General features: G+C 40.5%; 1 protein-coding gene across 1 annotated transcript; it reads left to right on the top strand.

Annotated features, from left to right (window-relative positions):
- Positions 1 to 1,939: 1,939 nt before the first annotated feature.
- TTR (transthyretin) lies at positions 1,940 to 8,626 on the top strand. The gene is made up of 4 exons (XM_090285120.1): positions 1,940 to 2,137; positions 3,029 to 3,159; positions 4,965 to 5,100; positions 8,374 to 8,626. Exons 1-4 carry the CDS (start codon positions 2,069 to 2,071, stop codon positions 8,479 to 8,481), a joined length of 444 nt encoding a protein of 147 aa, XP_090141246.1. The 5' UTR covers positions 1,940 to 2,068; the 3' UTR covers positions 8,482 to 8,626.
- The last annotated feature ends 14,396 nt before the right edge of the window (positions 8,627 to 23,022 follow it).

Below are 23,022 nucleotides of genomic sequence, written 5' to 3'. Positions count from 1 at the left end.
AAAAACAAACAAACCAACAAAAACCCTTAAACCTGATGGTGCTGGTGGGAATGCTCCCCAGCCTCAGAGTTGGAAGCGAGGCTGAGGTATCATGTCTGAGAGTTGTTGTACCTGAGAGTGAGAGTCCACTGATTGTCATCATGTCTGAATGGGGACCTAGCACTGCCATCTCTTCTGATTTCTCAAGAGAAGCCAGAAATCCAAAATGTTATGCAATGTGTCCCAATTTTTAATTTTAATGACTATTTCAAAAGTTTTAAAGAAACATTTCACAGACTGAACATAACATATCTATGGACTGGTGGCAGGCTGGGGTTGCCAGTTCATATCTATGACATTTCTAGGTTTCAACAGAATGCAGCGTTAAGATGCATGCATGGAAGATTTACTTGAGGCATAAGAGAATTTTTAAATGTTTGGAATTCATACAGAAACTAGGCTTTCCATCCAAGTTCTGAGCAATGGAAAATAGTCAGGTGAATGTTAGAAGGCAATATTTGAGAGATGTTAGAGAAAAGACTTTCTTCTTAGCAGAGATGTTGAATCAAATTACACTATAATTACATTTTACACCAGAAAAGTGGTTTACAAGTTACAAAGTTTTTTTATGTCAAATCATATTAAAACTTATTATAACAGTTCTTTTAAGTAGAAATAGGTGTTTTTATTTTACAAGTGGATAAACTGAGTATCTGATTATTAAATAACTCAGAGAAGGTCATCTGGGAAACTGGGCAGTAGAACCTGGAATTGGATGACTCCAGTCATCTAACTCCAAATTCAGAACACTTTCCAGGGCTACTTCAGACTAAGGCTGTAAGATTCCAGGCCTGCACTTGCTCATTGTTGCTCTCCTGCAGTCAACCCACTCTCCCCAAGTCTTCTCCTGCACATTTCCATACTCCTGAGTGCCTTTCTGTCCCTTCCCCACTCCCTTTTTCCTTCATGATCTCTGGTTGAGTTTATTTAACCTGACTTTGTCAGCTATAGAAATGCCCCTCTAACTCTCAGTGCTCCAAACTGAGCTCACCCTTAACATGTATTTGTCAAAAATTTTTGTCTATCTTCTTCTTTATGTCTTCTGCATGTGTGTCTCTATAAAGTCAAAACCCATCTTAAAGAATCCATGAATAAAGCCACGTATATGTACACACATACACAAACACAAAAGAGTTGGTACTTGATCAACGCGTCATAAAATCACTACACTTCCTGGACTTTTAAGCTGGTCAGGAGGAAGAGAATCTGTTGTCAGCTGTAGCTTCTACTTCTCACAGTCATCTCTGCTTCTTGCCAGAAATGTTGATTCTGACAGAAGTCAACTGGGTAACCTTGCTTCTGCACATTCAGTGCAGCAAAGGCTATAAAGAATATTTGGTTCTCTGTATTTCAGGCTCATCAGTGCCAGCTTGAAATGTCATTATTCTTTGGGTTGACACGAACCTTGTCTGGGAAGAACGACAAAATTATGGTCAAATTGCTGACTAAAAAAGCTTCCAAACAACTTATTTTGGCTACTACATAGCCTTCTTAAAATGTAAGCAATGACAAGAGTTTTTTCTTGCTGACATGTGGGCATATACCAAGTACATTGATGTTTTCTAATGCACTGTATTTAAGCCCGTGCAGCCAAATATCATTCAAGGTGAAATAAATTATTATAACTTGCACCTACCATCTAAAATGAAAGATATAATGTACAGAAAATGGAAAATGTGCATAGAAATAGGTGAAGGAGAAAAGTAATCCCAAGAATGTCGCTGCATTCAGCCAAGGAGGGTGCAGATTATTTTTGTTTTGTTTTTAGTATTTTGTGTTTGGTCACCCAGCTGGTCAAATGACCTGTTAAGAATATTTCAGACTGCTAATATGCCGACGCTCTAATCTCTCTAGGCAAGGTTCATATTTGAGTGGGTTACTTATTCTCCCTTTGTTGACTAAGTCAATAATCAGAATCAGCAGGTTTGAAGTCAGGTTGGCAGGGATCAGCAGCCTGGTTTGGGAAAAGTGAGTATAAAAGCCCCAAGTTTGGAGTGACCGTCACGGAGGCCCACTGGCTCTTGGCGGCATGGCTTCTCATCGTCTGCTGCTCCTCTGCCTTGCTGGGTTGGTGTTTGTGTCTGAGGCTGGCCCTGTGGTGAGTTTTGAGTCTGTGAAGTCCATTTCATACATTTCCTATGGACACTAAATGAAGTAGAAGTCACTTCCTCCAGCTTTGCCTGTCAGCTTCTGTTACTAGGGCAAAGGTACCCAGCATCTATTTTTAAACATTATTGATTTAAACTTCAGAAAGAATGAGGTTCTGCAGAGCTCACTGAAATGAAGCTTGGATTCTAGGTGCTCTCCTCTATTGTTCTGCTTCTTTGGGGTTGCAATACCTGGTGACTCAATTTCCCCAGGTAGATGGTAGACATAAAGAGAGGGTATTTATGAAGCTATTAATATTGAATTTTTAGAAACACATCCTCTTATAAAGTTTATTTCCATTTAGTCAACCAAAATGTATTTATTGGCTAATATTTGAAAGACTTGGCAGACAACATTCTAGTCAGATATGTAATTCTTAAGTCCTTTAGAAGAATTACCTAATACTAGAGAATGGGTCATGAAGTAACCCGGTACTAATTACAACTGGTAAGAGAGATTTACTACAGCAACAACTGACTAAAATGCTCTCAGGAAAAACTACTTGGTTTGATGGCACATTGCATCTTTTCAGTAATTCCATTCAAATGGCAAGGTTTAACAAAGCAAGTGTTCTCAGAGGGCCCATTTCCCCCACTAAAATTCATTATACATCCCCTAGTTGATTGCAGTGTGCCTGGAGGCAGAAACCATTCTTGCTTTGGAAACAATCCTGACTGTGTTATACTGAGTAAGGGAAGCTCATTTACTGCAAACACTTACACTGCTGGAAATGGGATTAGCATGTACTGTCTGCCTTGCTCCAGATTTCTAACACCATGAAGACGGATCCTTTCATCCTGACCAGGTTTGTTGACTTCTCACTTGTCCTCTCCATGCCCAGACCACTGGTGGATCCAAATGTCCTCTGATGGTCAAGGTCCTAGATGCCGTCCGAGGTAGCCCTGCTGTCGACGTGACTGTGAAAGTGTTCAGAAAGGCTGCTGATGAGACTTGGGAGCTGTTCGCCTCTGGGTAAGCTGCCCAACAAACCCAGCTGTGGATCTTTGTTTTATCTTCCCATTTGCCTGCCACATGTTGAAGAGAGGGCTCACATCATTCGCTTAAGAATCTACAAACAGATTGAAAATTTGGGCCAAGGTCATGTGAGCCTTGAGAAGATGCCTTCCTCTTGCTTTGCGTAGCTGGGGGTGATGAAGAACCAGAGCAGCATTTAGGGCAGATGGTGGGGGAAAGAAGGAGCCAGCGCCTCCTCTTTCTTCTCTAGTTGTGGGTCACCACCTTCTTGGGTCACAGACCACTTTAAGAAAGTGATGAAAACTATGGCCTCCATGACCAGAAAAATACACATAAACTCACACATATAAAAGTGCATGTGGAGTTTCAAGAGTTTTTTGTTTTGTTTTGTTTTGTTTGTTTGATTTTTATGCCCTGGCATAACATTCAAGCTGAGTCCTTGTCTTAGAATTTTAGGGAAGACATACAATTTGTGCTTTTTTAGTAATGAAGAAAGGAAAGGAGGGCAGCGTTGACCAGGCACCTGTCTGTAGTTTATCTGAATCATCCAAAATCCAGGGCTCTGATCTAGCAAACCCCTGTGGGACACCCACTCTGCAAGGCTGGGGGCTGTCCTGCTCAGTAAGAAAGGACACAGAAGAGAAGGATGCATAACCCACAGCACAGCCATAGACCCGACTGTCACCTAACAATCAGCAGCAAAAATGACTTCTCACCTTCATCAACTGCTTCACGATTTTCAGGGAGTTTTCACATTTCAAGGAAAATGCCTATCAGTGAATCTAAACCAACTAATTGAAAGAAAGGAAACTTCAGCAGAAAGTAACACCGCAAAGTGTTTCTGTCTCTTGGGAAAAGTGTTTCTGTGGGTTTTAATTGAATCCCAGGGATCACATTATGATTCTTCACCTATCATAGGGAAGACCATTTTCTTTGGTGTGGTTCCAACTGAGTTTTTATTTCTTAATTCACTTACGTTTATAAAAATGCCAAGCACAATGTGGAAAGTAGTTAAGAGGTTATTCTAAGTAAGAGCTAGAATGAACACCAAAAATATTCAGATGTCTCTGTGAATCTTTGTTTTTTTGTTTTTTGTTTTTATGACAAGACAAAAAGGGAAATTAATATTTGTGTCTTGGAAAAGAGAAAAGTGGCAGGGCAATGGTCAGAGTCAATAAAGACAATTCCCATTTTTATCTTAGTTTTTGCACTCTGATGGAGAACAATTGCAAACAACAGTTTTTGAGCTTGTATTTATATGGAAATAATAGTTGCCTAATTTAAAAAAAAGCTTAAAAAGGAGTTGCCTCATATTTGTTATTGGCAAGAGTTACCAAAGAATTTAGATATATAAACAATGGAAGAGTCAGATACAGGTTTCTCATTGTACTTTGGGGTTCCCACTCTTTGTACAGATGATACCACCTCTGAAAGATACTCTCACATCACCAGTGAGACCCTAGTGTCATGGGGAACGGCAGTCCAAGTGACTTAGGGCCACTTGCAGGGGCTGTTATGAAGCTTCACCCAAACACCAGACCTGAATCATTGTGACTCTTCTTGAAGGGAAACATTATAATTATACCTCTATCTTGTTCTCCTAAGAGAAAACTACCTTCAATGAACGTTTTGAAACATTTCTGACAAGTTTCCTATCAGTTAGTTTCAAGCACTTAGAATTTTCTCTCTCCTGGCCTAGTTGAGAAAATACATATTCGCATATGCCAATGGCGTGTGCGTGCGTGTGTGTGTGTGACCTTGCCCTCAATGCCTAATGTAACCTGTACTTTTGCATCTTTTAGGAAAACTAGTGAATTTGGAGAGCTCCACGGGCTCACAACTAATGAAAAGTTCGTAGAAGGGATATACAAAGTGGAATTAGACACCAAATCCTACTGGACCGCGCTTGGCATTTCCCCATTCCATGAATATGCAGAGGTGAGCATATAGACACTTAAGCTGTTTTCTATTTTAATTTTTTGGTTGTTTTTAATCTCAGGAAATGCATGTTTTGCACTTTGCACACAATGGAAATGCATACCATAAAAAAGGTCATTGAATTACCACAGGTTCTTGTTCTCATTTCTGTCATCAGAAATCCACAAAACTCTGAAGAGCAAACTTTCTCACTAAGATTGGTGAACACTCATTTAGTTCCATGACCTGAAGTTACATCATGCTCTTTATCATCTTCATTCATTCGACTGCTAGTTTGCTGAAGAACTATTCATATGTTGAATTATTAGGCAGCCCTCCAGACACACTTAGGGTGTTATGTAACAAATGGTAGATGTATTATTTTACTTCTCTAAAATCTGAAAAATTCTTTATTCCAAATACATCTGGAACCCAGAGGTTTGGACAAGTGTTTTGGGGCAATGCATATACAGGCAGTGAATTCAAAATAGCAACAGCAACACAGTAGATAACATTTATCAAGCATGTATCACATACCCAACACTGCTGTATTTTCTATATTTTACCTATTTAATCTTTGTAAACAAGCCGTTGGAGTCAGTCCTATTTTTATGCCCATTGTACAGATGAAGGAAATGAGGCTCAGGGAAGTTAATTAACTAGTAAGGGGAGAAACAGTAATATTTACTAACAGGACCCAGGCTGGATTTAGCCTCAGATGTGCCTTGGCTTTTTCCCTCTGAGAAGTCAAGCTAATAATAATAATAATAATAATAATAATAATAATAATAATAATGGTAATACCACATTTCTAACCCTTAGTGCTCACTCTATTCCTCCATTTATGAGTTACTAAGAACCTCAAAGTTGTACATGGGCCCAATCTCCCTGCCTCTTTCATGTCTGTAATTTCTTAAGTCATTTAAAACAGATGACTGTCATGGAAATAGAATCCAAACATGTTGTTCAGAGTTAAAGATCAACTAATTGAATCAAAAATAGCTCAACATAAAAGAGAACCAGTCTCTCTGGCTTAGTCATAGATTAGACATTCAAACACATAAATGGTTCTTTCAGTAGACAGTGAAGTCAGGGAAATTGTAGGGGCCACAAGTGACCAAGGTAGCCCTATCTACCAAGAAACATGTCCCTGGCTACTTGGTAGCCAGGCAGCAACACACAGAGTCAGGCCACAGTCAGGTGCAGAGTTTAGAGGGTGCCCACCACAAGACACAGGCTCCTAGGATCTCAGGCCCTACCCCAGAGCACCAATCAGCCTCCCTGCAACACTTGTCTGCCCTAGATCTCAGCCTGATGGCACGATCTGAGAAGATTCCATACTACCCGTGATGCTTCTCCTATTCATTAGACTGCTCTTCACTCTTTTAGTATTCATTCAACAAACATTTAAAAATAAAGACCTATCTGCTGAACACTCTGCTAGATAATCAAAAGTGAAAACACATCTCTGACCTTGGGACTGTCAGGCAGCACCATGAGCCACCTTGGATCCTGAATGGATGTGGGGAGTGAGAGAGGGCAGTAGTGGAGCATGAGCCCCACTGCCACACTTCCGTGACTGAGTTCAGCCATGAGTTCCTTTCCTGCCAGCTTCTTCCGACAAGGACCTCCTAGAACATTGCTCTCCTTCAGCAACAGTCACCGCCTCCTTGACCCACCATGACCCAGGTGCCATATTAGACTTACAAAGAAAGTTAGGAATTTCCTTTGAAGCTATTAGCCCTCTTTGTTTCATGGAATTTTGAGCACAAATATGCCATTTACAATTTTTAGAAAAAATTAAATGGGAATGGAGGGCAGTGTCACTCTAAGACAATGGTTCTTAACCTTCCTAATGCTGTGACCCTTTAATAGAGTTCCTCATGTTGTGGTGACCCCCAACCATAAAATTATTTTCATTGCTACTTCATAACTGTAATTTTGCTACTGTTATGAATCGTAATGTAAATATCTGATATGCAGGATGTGTTTTCATTGTTACAAATTGAACATAATTAAAGCATAGTGATTAATCACAAAAACAATATGTAATTATATATGTGTTTTCCGATGGTCTTAGGCGATCCCTGTTAAAGGGTCATTCGACCCCCAAAGGGTTCATGACCCACAGGTTGAGAACCGCTGCTCTAAGAGATAAGAAGTTTTCCCAACTTGATTCCAGAAACTTGTCCTTAAGGAATTCTCTTTCTCCTTCACAGAGACTTGTGACTCTCACCTCCTCTTGCCCTGATGTTATTTTTTGCTTTTCATATGATTCAGTCATATATTTTTTCTTCTGTCCCCAAGTAATCGAGGTTTTCTTTTTCCATATTTGGAATAAAATGTACTTACCCAGGGTGTGTCCAAACCTCAATCCAGGGCCTGTACACAAAACAAACAAAAACAAACACCTCCTCACTGTCTTCTGTCTCCTGAACCAAAATTTTTCCTATTCACCTCAGTCCAGGCACCTACTATCCCAGCACCTGAGTCTCAGAAGCTCTATTAAATTTGCCTGAAGTACATGACTCACTGGAATACACTCTGATCAACAATTTCTCCAATTAGAAAATTTAAGTGAGCTCTAACACGTGTGGGTATTTCAAAATTCCAGCATGATCTTCCACACTCTGCGTGTATTGTAAATAGAACCCTACAATGCTTTTACTCCATATTTCACTGCTTATTATAAATGTAAAAATACACTTGATACTCATGGTGGAAAATGCAAAGGAATAATGGGAGGAAAATCTCTGGGTTTGGACACAGGAGCCCTAACTTCTGGTCCAGTTCCGTCCCTGGGTGAACTTGGAGCAAGCACTCAAACTCAGAGTTTGCTTATCTGTAATATGAGAAGAATGTTCCCTTTCAGCTCTAACATTCTAGGTCTCAAGCCTGTGGTGAGATTGGCAGAAACCATTCTCAAGACTTCAGGTCATTGAATGTCGGTTTTTACATTCTCCCCTCCTTTTTCTAAAACCAAAAGCCAATGGACAAGAGCGCGTAGGCTCTCTGTGATCTCCCTCAGCCAGGCTAGGGCCCCCTGATTTTCAGCGTGGACCTGCCAAACAGAAGACCTGCTCATGCAGGCAGTAGAGAATCTTGTTCTGAGGACTGCATGAGGCTTCCATGGTTAGCTTGCCAGCTTTGGATTTTTGCCTTTTGTACTGTTTCCAAAACCAAAATAATAAAATAAAAATAATTACTCTGGCACAGGATTTCCAGTGGTTTCTCTGTCCATGACTCACGTTGTTGGGCTCTGTGGAAACGGATCTTGTCTGTGTTCTCTCGTAGGTGGTGTTCACAGCGAATGACGCTGGCCCACGCCACTATACCATCGCTGCTCTGCTCAGCCCCTACTCTTACTCCACCACGGCCCTCGTCAGCAACCCCAAAGAATGAGGAACCCCTCTTCCAGTCGATGTGAAGGAAGAGAGACAGGATTTCGTGTAACCAATAGTATTCCATTTTTATTAAAGCAGTGTTTTCACTTTACAAGCTATGTTAGAAACTCAGGCAGGGACAATAAAGCATTCCTATTAAAGCACTTCCCATTTCATTTGAACTTGCTTTTTTCATTCCCTTATTATCCTCTCAAAAAATAATTTTTTTTCCAAATTTTACAGAAAAACAAAGGAACTCAGAAAAATCTCTGGTGACCTCTGGGTTTCCACTGTTTTTCAAGCTAAGCGCATACTCAACATGGTCTGCAACCATTGGAAACACATTCTGAACATGAGAAAGCTTTATTTTCCTATAGCCCTCAGTAAATAGCAAAAGACGAATTCTAAGGGCCTACTTCTTTACTCTGTATGTTCCCTTTAAGTGCTTTCTTGATGTCAAGAATAGCACAGCTCCACCAGGACAAACTTGCAGTGACTCAAGCCCTCTGATTCTGTTCACACCAACTATGCCCCTCCTCCCAGACAGCTGACTAAAGGATGTAATCAGAGAACGCTCACCACCCCATTCACTTAGATGAAGCCAATGTCCACGTATTGAGAGATGACTATATACAGAGCACTATTTGAGATGCTCTGAACATAAAGAATAAGATCAAGTGCTTGGATTTAAACAGCTCACATTCTTTGGGGAAGATAACTATGTCAGCAGCATTGGACAGTCTTTGTCCCAAGACACAGCAAGAGTAAGAAAGGAAGTAGCCAACAGCTCAGAAAAAGAGGAGGACTCAATAAATGTCACTTAATCTGAATCTTGGTGGTTTATCATGTAGAAAAGCAAGGAGGTATTCTAGATAGAGAGAGCAGAAATTGCAAGGCCAGGCCAAGTGAAACCACTTGATAAATTAAGGCAACAAATGGGGGACTCAGAATGTTGAAGTGGCCCTGACCAGTGTGGCTCGGTTGGTTGGACGTCATCCTGTGAAGTGAAAGGTCACCAGTTTGATTCCCCGTCAGGGCACAGGCCTGGGTTGTGAGTTTAGTCCCCAGTCGGGGTGCATAGGAGAGGCACCTGGTTAATGTTTGCCTCTCACATCAGTGTTTCTCTCCCTCTCTTTTTCCTTCCCTCCCCCTCTCCCTAAAACTAAATAAAATCTTCAAAATAAAATGAAGTGTAGGAGGGAGTAAGGTGGGCACATTGTGATATTGTAACAAACAACCCTATATTGCTGTGGCTCAACAAAAACAAAATTTATTTCTCACTTATGCCAAGTCCAATGCAGAATTTCTTGATCTGGTGACCCTCAGAGAGACTTTCCTCTAAATGGTAACTCAGGGCCTCAATTTGATTTGCTTTGTGGCTTCAGGGGACATCTAATGAGCAAACTAGAGGTAAAGGAAAAGTATATGGTATTAGGTCCCTCTTGCTGAGATGTCACATGTAATTTCCAATGACATTTCACTGTCTAGAAATAGTGGCATGGTCTCATTGTAGATGCACTGAGCAATGTGGTTCCTGGCTGAGAGTCACTCCTCAGAACAGGTCACTTCTGGAAAACAAGCACTAATCTGTGTTGGTCAACAACCATCTCTGCCACAGCAGGGTTGGGAATGGTGGAGAACAAGCATGGCATGAAGGGGGCTTTACGAGCTACCTGTTAGAGCTGAGAATTTATTTGACCGCAATAAGGATCTAAGGATTGGAACCTAGGAATCAGTCATCCCCCATTACTTCTTGCGCGTAACCTCCAACCAGGACGCTGCAGGAAAAGCTGGGTCAGACCCAAAGCCTAGGCCTCAACATGCATAAACAAAACAATCTTTCCATTTTCCTCCAAGTTCAAATCTAAAGTCTTGTCATGCTCTAGTTAGCCCAATAGAGAGAATAAGACATTTCAAATAATAAAATGCGGGTTTAGACTTTTTAACATGTACCGGACTTTCCCACAAATATATGCACTAAAATCAATGCCTCTGATTCTGTTTAATGAGGTTAGCAAATTCTCCTTCCAAGTATATTAGGTTAATGCATATCAAATTGCCAGTTTTGTAAATTAAATGGTCAAATATTGGCAATTTCATAAGATTTAATTTAATACTTACAGTGATTGTGTTGGTCTCTGACCTGCCTGTTTATAAAATGCTACATTTCCATTTGGCTGCTATTAAATAAATATAGATTTTTATTACCCAAGCAATTTGAAAATATGAATCTTCCATTTATTCATATATTTGAGTTGAATTTAACTTTCCAGCTCCCACTTCTTATTGCTATCAGCAAACTTAAACTTGTCCATTTAAATCAACTCAGTTTGATCTCCAGTTTGATGTTCGGCCTTTTCCTTCCTTTCTGAGTTTCACCTACCCTCTGAAGCTATGTAGTAGCATCTTGTCATAAAGTGGAATGCATTGTCTGATCCCTGTAGTTATCTGTCCGTGTTGCGTCTATTGAAATGATCCTTTTCTCCTCTGTTCTTTGTTGTTATGTGTTAGCATCTTGATTTATGCCCTTTTATGAGCACTAGTACGGATTGAATTATGTGCCCTAAAAAGATATGTTGAAGTCCTAACACCCAGCACCTGTGATTGTGACATGATTTGGAAACAGTCTTTGTAGATGTAATTAATAAAAATGAGGTCATTGGGGTGGGCTCTACTCCAATATAACTGGCATCCTTATAAGGGGAAAATTCAGACACAGACACACACGACAAATATCATGTGATGACAGAGACAAAGGTTAAAGAATCACTGAAGCGGGGTTTTGGAGACTTCAGGGCAGGGATCGGAGGTGGGGGGGATAAGAAAGCTGAGATACAGAAAGTTAAGTAATTTGCTTAAAGCCATGCAGACAGCTTTAGAAAACCCTGAAAGGCAGAGAATAAATAGATTTGTCACAGTAGTCTATGGGTTTCCAATTAATTTAGACAATGAGACACTGCTCACCAAAAGCCTTGAAATAGTGATGAATGCTAATAAGAAAGTCCTGCCAATAAACTAGCATCAACCTTGGTGATCTCCAGTCAGCCCTCCTCTATTTGTCCAAAAGATAAATATGTTAATTAACCCCACTGATGGCCTTCCACACTAATCAGAAACATAGGCATCTCTTACCTCCCTAAAGCTAGAGGGATCTTCATCACGTTTTATCAATCTCCCAGTGATCCAGGAAAAAGACGGGGCTAAAAATTTCACCCTGTAATGAATAAATTTGGGGAGGGGAACTGATGAATAATTTCATGTGTCGACTTGGCTGGGCCATGGTACCCATGGTCAAACACCAGTCTAGATGTTGCTGTGAAGGTATTTTTAGACACAATTAACATTTTCCCCCTACTTTGTTGAAATATAATTGACATATAAGATTGTGTAAAGGTCAAGGAACTAGTATAAATGACCCATGGACATGGACAATGGGATAACGGGGTGAGGATGGACTGTGGAAGAAGGTGTGGGTGGGGTGGGGGGGAGCAATGGGGGAAAAAGTGGGACAACTGTAATAGAAAAAACAATTAATAAATTAGTTTTAAAAAGAATTGTTCACCTGAAACCTATATAAATTCATTAACTAATGTCATCTCAATAAATTCAATTAAAAATAAATTAAAAATTAAATGAAGATTGTGTAAAGTTGAAGTTATAAAACATGATGATTTGATTACATATATACTGTGAAAAGATTAATAACGTTAACACATTCACCACATCATGTGGTTACCTTTTTTTCTCGTGGTTTCAGATATAAACATTGAATAGGAATGGAGTGCTCACTTTGTACGTACCTCTAACTGTATTGATATGTCTAGCTTTCCTCTCCTCTCCCTCTTCAGAGCCCTGTACTGTGCTTTGAGAGCCTAGGAGGGAGTGCTTGGGGAGTGATGCTGCCAGAGAACAAGGGGGAAAATATCAGAGAAGAGATAATCAATGAATGGGGTCATATAAATTCCCATGGCGGGAAAGGAAGGTATGGAAATGAGCACGTGTGGCCAGTATTGCTGGAGGACAGTGGCTGGAGCAGGGATGGACCATGGGCAGCTCATGAGGCAATCTCTGACAGCGAGAAAGGAATCAGAGAGGAAGAACCCTGGAACCTGGGAAACCACAGAGTGTTGTGATAAAGAATACGATTTAACCAGAAATCCAGAGAGGAGAATGGTGTCAGTATTCTGCAGTCAAATCCATCAGAAACACATCCAGGTAGTCAAACAGGTTGGATTTACATATTACTCATTCCAACGAGAGAAAACACACAACACCTTCAGTAACAGAATGTTAGAAAGAATCTATTATAGGACTTGAGCTTTGGTCAGTAATTTGGGGGACAGTCTAAGGAAATGGGGCTTCCCTTTAGATTGGATGCTATCGGAAAGTGGGAACAATTCTATGATTGAGTGTCTCAATGGTTTATCTGTAGGGAGGGCCAGCCAGGGGAGAGATAAAACTGTAATTGCTAAAGCAGAAGCAGTTAATCATTTCAATGAGAGGGGAGGTTTGGTATTTTGTGGATTTCATGGTGATGTTGTAGCCTTACTTTGCTGTGGTCTCAGAGGGACCTGTTTGATATTGATGTTCTGTGAGATGGTTGTGTCCAACTGAACATGTCCCAGATGGGCTTGTATGACATTGAGGCCAGTTCCCAGATGTCAAGAGCTGCTTTTGACCTCTTTCCCTCAATGTCTATAAAGGAATTTAGAGCAGACATCCGCAGGTAGCAGTGGTAGCATTGCTGTGGGCTGGGAGAGACTTAGAGAAGTTTCAGGCTTCCATGGTGGCTGGCAGATTGAATGAATGAGGCAGTAACTGAGCTCAGGAACATGGGCAGAAGAGCAGATTTGTGGTCAGAGTTAGTGAGTCCAATTTTAGCCATGCTGAGCTTGAAGTAATCAAACTGGTTTTCAATCTTATACCTTGGCAGTTGGCATTGTGTGTACATATATGGGCAGAAAACAAAACTGACTAATACTAAAATACTTTCTGGTATTTGGATAGCACCTGTCAAACAATGACATTTGGCGCATTTATGCCTTAAACTGTATTCTGTCCATGGGGGCAATCCTTCCTCAGAATTTTTATTTTTCACCCAAACCCTCAGTTTTACAGCCTATTCCTTCCTTTCACTTCACAGTTCATAGAACACTCCATCCCCTAGCACCGTTACTTCTTACTGCCTTTCAAAATGGAAATAAGCTTGAAATCAATTCCACTTTCCCAGCTCTCCATTCTCTGTGGGTTAGAACTGCCCCAGATAATTCAAAGCCAAGGTAGATGGTAATTTATCTTCAGCGATCAATGCGAACACTGGAGGTCTGTTCCGGAACCCCCGTCAGCCAGCAAGGAGAGAGGGCTGACAGGCAACCTGCTTAAATAAACGCCTGAGATGTGGGGCTTCCCTCCTGGCTTAGCAGTCACCCACCTGCTGCCGCTGCCACTGATGTTACTCCCCAGGAGGCCAAAGGTTATGAAACCGGGTCTAAGACATGATATGGAAGTGCACTGGTGGGCTTAGGGAGAGACCGCTGAGGCTGGCAGGAGCGTCCTGGGCAATTGCCTGGATGCAGGCTCAGGCCAAGCTGAACGAACTCAACTCGACAGCCCTCCCCGGAAAAGCGCACTTGGAAAATTTATTGGGATAGATTTCCAAGTATCTGGAAGACAGTGTCTAGCACAGTAGAGCTCAATAAATATTTTCTTACCAGATGGATTAAAGGCTTGGCTCTGGGTAGGCAAACAGTCCTCATCTGAGCCCTTACAGTTTCACCAGGGTGGGGTTTCCCCTCATGCAGACAAAGGAGAAATGGCACCATGACCTACCCATATACGAGAAATGGGCTAGTTTGTGGGGAAACTCTGAAAGACGACCAGCTCCCGGGAATAGACTAGTTCAAATATTGAATGCCAGCTTCTGCATCCTTGGATTGATTTCAAGAACTTCCTCACTGAGGATGTTTAAAAATAGAAAGTCTATTTTAAAATGTCCTTCTGCCTAGGGCTGGGGCCAAAGGAACAAAAGGGTCATTCAAATGACAACTAAAGCTTACTGAGTGGGTTTTGTTTCAGCATCTTGAAAGGCAGAGCCCCTCTGCTATTCCAGGCCTGGCCACAGAGAAGCAGCCTGGGATGAGTGCCCTGCCTGGGGCTGGCACTCTGCGGGGTCAGGTCAGGTCCTACACAGGGAGTAGGGGGTCCCCATGCAAAGCTGGGGCCTTGCCAGGAGTCAAGACCCTTCCTGCTTGGGGTTTCTAGAGGCAAACACACAGTAAAATCCATGAAAGCTCTATGACGAATATTCTAGCTACATTGCCAGCATCCTTTCCATTCGTTTCTCTTACGCTGAGTAGCAGCAGAAATACTCTCACCCTGAGCTCCAGGGAGAAGGGAGTGAAGAGCCTGCTGGTCTAAATCAATCAGTGAAATCTCATCATCTTTTGCGATGGTGTTTAGTTTAGGGGTGCTCAGGGGATCTAATATGGCCCAATCAGAGGGAAACCTGAACTTATCTTTCATGGTGAGATGAAAATGTGGGGCCTCCTGAAGAATGCAGCATTGCATTGGGTCACTCAAATAACCCAGGAAACTTCTCATTTCAAGACCCTTAATTTAATCACCTTTGCAAAGTTCCTCACACATGTTCTGGGTATTAGCACCTGGACATCTTTGGGTGGAGTGGGGGAGGAGCATCATTCATTCCATGACAGAATACATATATTTGCATTATTCCACACACATTTGTTGAGCACCTACTCTGTGCTGGAGCTATAAGAATGGATTAAGACAGGGGATCTCTTTTCAAGGAAATATTCTTAGCATTGGAGACAGACATGAAAGGAAAGAGAGAAGAGAAACTAGAGGAAAAGGAAGAAAAAGAGGGAGAAGGGAGGAAGGAAGGAGGGAAAGAAAGAAGGAAAGAAAGCATCACATACAAATGTTAAAATGTTATGGTAGCATAATAAAAAAGATAAAAAGTAAAAAAACTTGTCCTGATTCTTGGGGGCCAGGAGGCCTCACAAAGGAGGGGGCACCTGAGCTTGCCCTTAGAAGTTCAGTAGGAGGCACCAGGCAAATAAATATAGGAAAAAGCCATTCCTGAAGAGGAGACTGAATTACGGATTGAAAAAGATGAGAGTACATTAAATATGTAGGGAAAGACAAGTAATTTGATTTAGTTCGTGACTAGGATATTTTATACTGAGTGACAGAAGTTTGAAGGGTTATGCTAAGAAGTTGAAGAGCCAGAGGCTGATTAAGATCGGTTGAGGCCGCGGCACAGAAGAAAATATTGGGCCCCTTAAAAAAAAAAAAGAGACTGGGAAAATAAAAATACATGTTAACCATATTTTTAAATAAATAAAAATATTATGTACTATTAATTTATTAATTATTCATACAAAAATCTAGGCACTGATGTAACAACAGGAATTAATTTTACCTTAATATAATTTCAACAATAGTAATTTTACTTTAATATAATTTCAACTTACCTGAATATTTATTTATATGCACAGAAAACTATTTTTAAAACTGTAAATGAAACAAGTACATATCCACAGACTAATTTATATCCCTGTGTATTTGTGTATATTGTAAATCTGCGCGGCAGGAGAACCTTTGTAAGTACAAAGTAGCAAATATGATTCTATTGCTCCGATGAGCAGTAGCGCAGCAGCGAGGGGCCTATGCAGCGTAGTATGTGTATAGTATGCAGCGTAGTAATGAAATAATGAAAATAAGCGAATATAAACATACTATCAGGTTTTACCACCGACTGTAAACTTGTATGTAATTAAAATTGCAGATATAAACCCAAACTTGGTGTCATTAGAAAGAAGTGTAAAGTTGGGGTTTTGTGGGGCCCTTCAGAAGTCAGGACCCAGGGCGCGCACCCAGGGCGCCTGCCGTTATATCGGCCTCTGTGAAGAGCCCACAGGTAATGGGGAACCTAGTGACAGTAAAGATGGGTGATGACCTATCTGATCAATGCTCTCTAAACCCAGTTGTGTGGCTGGGGTAGGTTGAATAAGGGAAACCTAAAGGCTGTTAGAATCTCCAGGGGAAGGGTGGGAAATTCCACTTATATTTATTTTTGTTTTAACTGATATCTAATAAAGTAAATAGAAAGAAAAAGAAATGAACTAGATAACTTTAAAGTTCCATTCTTATTCTAAAGGTCTGTGGTTTCATGATTTTTATTCCATTTGTTCTCCCAATAGAGTTGGTAATTATAATACTTTACCTTCTAGGCCTAGAGTAAAAAAATGATATTTACTTCCAGAAAATGATTTTTTTTTCATCTTTATTGTATTTTTTCCATTACCATTTAGTCCCTTTACACCCACCTCCTCCCAGCAGTCACCACACTGTTGTCCATGTCCATGAGTTTTTTTCCTTTTTCTCAATCCCTCCACCCCTTAATCTTCCCCCACAATAGCTGTCATCTGCTCTCTATCTGTGAGTCTGTCCCCACTTTCCTTGTTAGTTCAGTTTGTTGATCAGATTCCACGAATGAGTGAAACAATATGGTATTTATCTTTCTCTGTCTTATTTCACTTGGCATAATGTTCTCCAGGTTCATCCATAATATTGCAAATGATAAAATTTTCTTCTTTTTTCTACAACCAAGTAATATTCCATTGTGTAAATGTCCCATAGTTGTTTTATCCACTCATCTATTGAAGTCACTTGGACTGCTTCCATATATTGGTGATTATAAATAATGCTGCCATGAACATAGGGGTGCTTATGTTCTTTTGAATTAGTGTTTTGGGTTCCTTCAAATATATTCCCAGAAGTGGGATTGCTGGGTCAAAGGCAGAACCATTTTTAATTTTTTGAGGTATCTCTGTACTACTTCCCACAATGGCTGCACCAGTCTGCATTCCCACCAACAGTACAAAAGGGTTCCCCCTTTCTCCACATCCTCGCCAGCACTTGTTTGTTGATTTACTGATGACAGCCATTCTGACAGCTATGAGATGGTATCTCATTGTGGTTTTAATTTGCATTTCTCTGATGATGAATAACTTTGAGCATTTTTTCATATGTCTATTGGCCATCTGTATGTCCTCTTTGGAGAAGCGTCTATTCAGGTTCTTTGCCCATTTTTTAATTGGGTTGTTTGTACTTTTGGCTTTCAGTTTCGTAAGTTCTTTATAAATTTTGAATATTAATCCCTTATCAGATGTACTGGTGAACATGTCCTCCTGCTCTTTGGGTTGTCTTTTTATTTTGTTGATGATTTCATTTGCTGTGCAAAAACTTTTTAGTTTGATATAGTCCCATTTACTTTTTCTTTTGTTTACCTTGCCTGGGGAGATATATTCAATAAAAAGTTGCTATGAGCAATGTCTAAGGTTTGGTTGACTATGTTTTCTTCTAGGAGTTTTATGGTTTCAGGTCTAACATTTAAGTCTTTGATCCATTTTGAATTTATTCTTATGTGTTTGTAAGAAGGTGGTCTAGTTTCACTTTTTTGCACATATCTGTCCAATTTTCCCAACACCATTTATTGAATAAGCTATCTGTAGTCCATTGTATATGCTTGCTTCCTCTGTCAAATATTAACTGACTATTAAAGTGTGGGGTTATTTCTGGGCTCTCTAGTCTATTCCATTGATCTATGTGTCTGTTCTTATGCCAGTACCATGTTGTTTTGATTACTATAGCCTTGTAGTATAGTTTAAAATTAGGTAGCACGATTCCTCCAATTTTGTTCTTCCTTCTCAGGATTGCTGTTGCTATGTGGGACCTTTTGTGGTTCCATATAAATTTTTGAAATATTTTTTCCAGTTCTGTGAAATACATCATTGAAATATAGATAGGAATTGCATTCACTCTATAGATCAATTGCTTTGGGTAGTATGGACATTTTAATGGTGTTAATTCTTCCTATCCATGAACACAGTATGTGCTTCCACTTGTATCTTCTTCAATTTCTTCCTTCAGTGTCATAATTTTCCAAGTACAGGTCTTTTACATCCTTGGTTACGTTTATTCCTAGGTATTTTATTGTTTCTGAAGCAATTGTGAATGGGATTGTTTTCTTAATTTCCCTTAAATCAACTAATTTTTGTATATTAATTTTGTATCCCGCTTTTTTATTTTTAAAAGAAATTTTTAGATAAGCACTACTAAATATTGTTATTTTAAAATTACTTATTTCCTCCCATGTGTACTAATAAGCCATTAGCTAGCTTTTATTTCCTTATAAAAACACAGTCTAAAAGCAATGCCATATTTTTTGCCACTTAGAAGCATCAAAGACCCTTCAGATTGCATTCTTTAGAACAATCAATGTTTGTTGTTTGCTCACTTTTTAAAAAAGCTTTAATAAATTGAGTTTCTTTGAGATTAAAGTCTAAAGTCTGGAATTCATTTCTAGAAAAGTTTTTATAAGGCCTGTAAATTTCTACAGTTTATAACATTTCTCCTTGACTGCTCCTTTTTCACTTCCTCAGGCAATCACATTTCCCTGAATCACTCCCATTTCCTGCTTTATCTTGAATGGGCAGCAGTACCTAGCATTTAGCTTTTTCTCTTTTGCCGGTTGAACTTCTTTCCTGTGTCCTGTCAATTGATCCTTCCTTTCACTCCTTCAGGATAGTTGGGAGGACCAATAATGAGGTATTGCATATGAAGAGGTTGCAAAATGCTTGGTCCGTAGCCGGTAATCAATGAAATATTTTTATCTATGCGACACTCTTTATGAACTGACCACATTATCCCACAAAATTCTTTTTTTAACTTGTCAGAATTACTGAGTAAATTGTCTGTCATTAGTCTTCAGCACCTTTTTCTCTGAAACAATAATGGTCCAACAATGGAGCACAAGAAGCATGAACCAAGGCCGACTCCACAGAATCCACCTGAGCTGGCTTTGGCCTCAAGGAGCGGTTACCAAAGTTCAGTACACTTCAGAGTCACCTGGAGGGCTTGTGGAAACACAGACCACTAGGCCACACCCAGAGTTTCTTATAGTCGGCCTGGCCAGGGCCTGATAATTGGCATTTCTAACAAGTTCCCTGGAGATACTGCTACTACTAGCCCAACACACTTTGAGGACCAAGATTTACATTTGTTTGAAAAATCCCATGAGTTTCCATCAGCAGCAAGGCCATTTGAATGGTTTACGTAGTACCTACTGTGATAGTTTTCAAGCTTAGCTGCACTTTAGAGTCAGTTGGAAATATTTTGAAGACTACCCATACCCAGGCCTCTACCCAGATGAGTTAAATCAGTTCTCCGGGGGTGTAGCTCAAATGGGATTATAGTTTCAGAAGCTCCCCAAACAATTCTAATGTCAGTCAGCACTGAGACCCACCAGCTGAGAGTATCATGCATTGAACAGTTCCTAAACTCTGAACTGCCCCTGAATCAGTTTCCCAGGACTTCCTGGACAGGGAATGATGAGGAGCAGATCTATGGGAAATTGTTCCAGAATATCCATAGCTCCTCAAATCCAACTCAAATGAAACTGCATCCCCTGAGATTTTACATTCTATTGTCTCAGAGAAAAGCAATAAAATTTTTTTTTAAAAAAACAGAATCCACACACTAAGGGTTACAACTAAGAAAACAGTCATTGAACAAATACTTGTTGAACTTGCATTAAGAGTGCCAGTTAAAGATGAAAAACAAATGGTTCTTGTCCTCAAAGGCATCTCACCCCAGTAGGGCTATTTTTATGTATGCTTGAACATGTTTGATTATAAACAGTTTGTAACTTTGATTGACATAATCAAAATTGGTTTTAAAGATTTGACTTACTTATTTTTAGAGAGGTGAAGGGAGGGAGAAACAGAGAAACATCAGTGTGCAAGAGATACATCAATCAGTTGCCTCTTGCACACCCCCAACCAGGGACGTGGCCCACAACCCAGGCACGTGACCGGACTGGGGTTCCAACCAGTGACTCTTTGGTTTGTAGGCCAGTGCTCAATCCACTGAGCCACACCAGCCAGGGCTAATCAAAATAGGTTTTAATGAGGTCAAGAACCTTTCTAAAAGAGAAATGGAGTGTCTCAACTAGGGGTCATTTAATTTAATATTACATTTTCAGCCCAGCTAACTTAAATGACAAGGGATTCATTTAAGGATTCATATGTGTCTCACAGAACACAAATGGCAGGGACCCAGCCGGGCCTCACCAGGGGCTTGGTCTGGAAAGCCATCAGGAACTGAAGTGACTACGTTTTTCTCCCTCCGTCTCTGGGCTGCCTGATTCCCAGTGTGAGTCCCGTTTCCGTGCTCTTTGCAGACTAGCTTCTCTGCTCACTTGACTGTAAAGAAGAAAATTTGGATTTAGCTCTCTCCCCACAAATTAACTGGCTCAGTCCCTGTGTCCCCTCAAATTGCTGAGAACCTGGTTGGCTTTGTTTGCCCACCATTGTGCTCTCTCTGATGTATCCCTTGTCCAGTGAGCTGTGGCCAGGAAAGCTGGGGTGTGTGGGACTCCCCTCTGAGGAGGGAGTGAAGGCAGGTTCTCTGGGAAAGTACCATGGCAGGGCAGCCACAGAAAGGTAGTTATCAACTTCCCGACACTAATAATACAAAGTAAACTGCAAACAACAACAACAAAAACCACAGTAAAAGTAGGAGGAAATAAGGACCCAATAAAACATGCGAACACAGAATTAGTGATATTTATATAATTCAGCATGAACAATGACCAAACACAAATTGTTTTCTTTCTACTTGCTAAAGTTAATCATTAGTTAATGAAGAATAACATACTAAACATTGCTTCCCTTTCATCCAAAACAACTTTTAAATGTGTTTCTGTTTAAAATCAACATTAGGATTTGTTTTTAAATTCTAATTTTTTGATTATATAAAAAACATTGATATGGTTCCAGTTCCTAACTACTGCCACCCCTACCCCCCAAGACCACCATTTGCCTTTGTTTCTGGTTTATCCTGCTAATCACTCTATTGTAAAAAATACACAAATACACATTTTTTATTTCCCCTTCTTTCACTCACAAAAAGCAGTACTTCATAGAGTATGAACTTCATTTTTTTTCCCACGGACACCATTAGCCTGGAAGCCAATACATATCAGAGCACTGAATTCATGCCTCCTTTTTATATGGCCAAGGGCTCCAGTGTGGGGGTGACCAGAGCCTATTCAACCAACTACTCTAGATAGATATTCAGATGCTTCCATTTTGCTACCCAAACACCTCCATGAATAAACATGTACATATGTTGTTTCAGGTCTGTAGAATGTGTCTTAGGGTAGAAGCCTAAAAGAGGATTTCTGGGACGAAGCCTAAGTACTTTAGTAATTGTGCTGGATATTGCACAACTCCCCTCCACAGAGGTTGTGGCATTTTGCATCCTGTGTAGGAGAGCGCGTGGTGCTGCACAAGCTCACCAATCGTGGTGTTGAGATTTGGGGGCATTTGCTAATCTGAAAACTCAGAATTGGTACTTCAGTGTAATTTTAATCTGCATGCCTCTTATTGTGATTGGAGTTGATTATCTTTCATATAGAATTCTTTACCTCTTTTTTAAATTAAATGTTTTAGTTTGAAGTAATTATAGACTCATGTGTTATTTTAAGAAATAGTACAGAGATCCCTGTACCCTTTCCGCAGTCCTCCACCCCATGGTAACATCCTGCAAAGTGATAGTGCCATGTCCCAACCACCAGGTGGACATCGATAGTCAAGATACAGCACAGTTCCTTACCTTTCTTTTTATGTGACATTTTTATGTGAATTGGACAAGATGAGGTGAACTCATTCCTTTTTCTTCTCCCACTGATGACTGAAAAACAACCAGCCAACCCTACCAGAAGACTCTAAAAGTAAAGAAAGTAAACTACCCAGGGAGACCCAGACTCAAGGAACAACCCAGCTGTGAGCTCCAGGGACAGTCTTTTTCTTTTGCCTCCTCCATAATCCCAGCCTGGGTGTTAAAGACATCTGCAACCCAGAATGCCAACAGGCCAAAAGAAAAAGAAAAGCGCCCCCTGTGCACACATACACAAGAAAAGCCTGCTCTCTGAAACCTAAGAACCTAGAAAAGTGCAGTAAGCAGATACCTTTTAAATATCCCTGTCTCTTCTCCAAAAGGGAACCCTGAGAAAAGCCAAGATGAACTCTATCCCCCTCCCCCGGCCACCCCCACATGCTCCTAACACTCAGCGCAGCTCCTGAGACACAGTAGGTGCTTAGGAAATGCCCATAAATATTGGGGTTAAAGAGACTGAAGACAAGGCTGCCAGAAGCTGCTAGACAGCTTAAAAGTTTGCATAATCACCCTATGCACAATGACATTTATACAAGGTCAAGGAATAAGAGTCTAATGAAGGAGAGGTCTGGTTTCCATAGTGACCCTGTTCTGCCTGAACAAAAGCACTCACAGGATTTCCAAGTCCAGGAAAACTAAGAGCCAGCATGATTTTTCCTGATTCTAACCATGTGGTGGAAGAGAAGAAGAAAGGCCAGGGAAGAGCAGGTGGAGGAAGGGGTGGGGAAGAAGGACTGTGTAAAAGAAGGTCAGAATCATTCTTGGAGATGGGCTGTATTTTTTAAACTACCTC

Source organism: Furipterus horrens, unplaced genomic scaffold (assembly GCF_987537825.1).
Source record: "Furipterus horrens unplaced genomic scaffold, mFurHor1.1.pri manual_scaffold_8, whole genome shotgun sequence".
In the NCBI taxonomy this organism is placed as follows: Eukaryota; Metazoa; Chordata; class Mammalia; order Chiroptera; family Furipteridae; genus Furipterus; species Furipterus horrens.
Note: the sequence above shows the minus strand (reverse complement) of the source record. Positions and strands in the feature narration are given on the sequence as shown.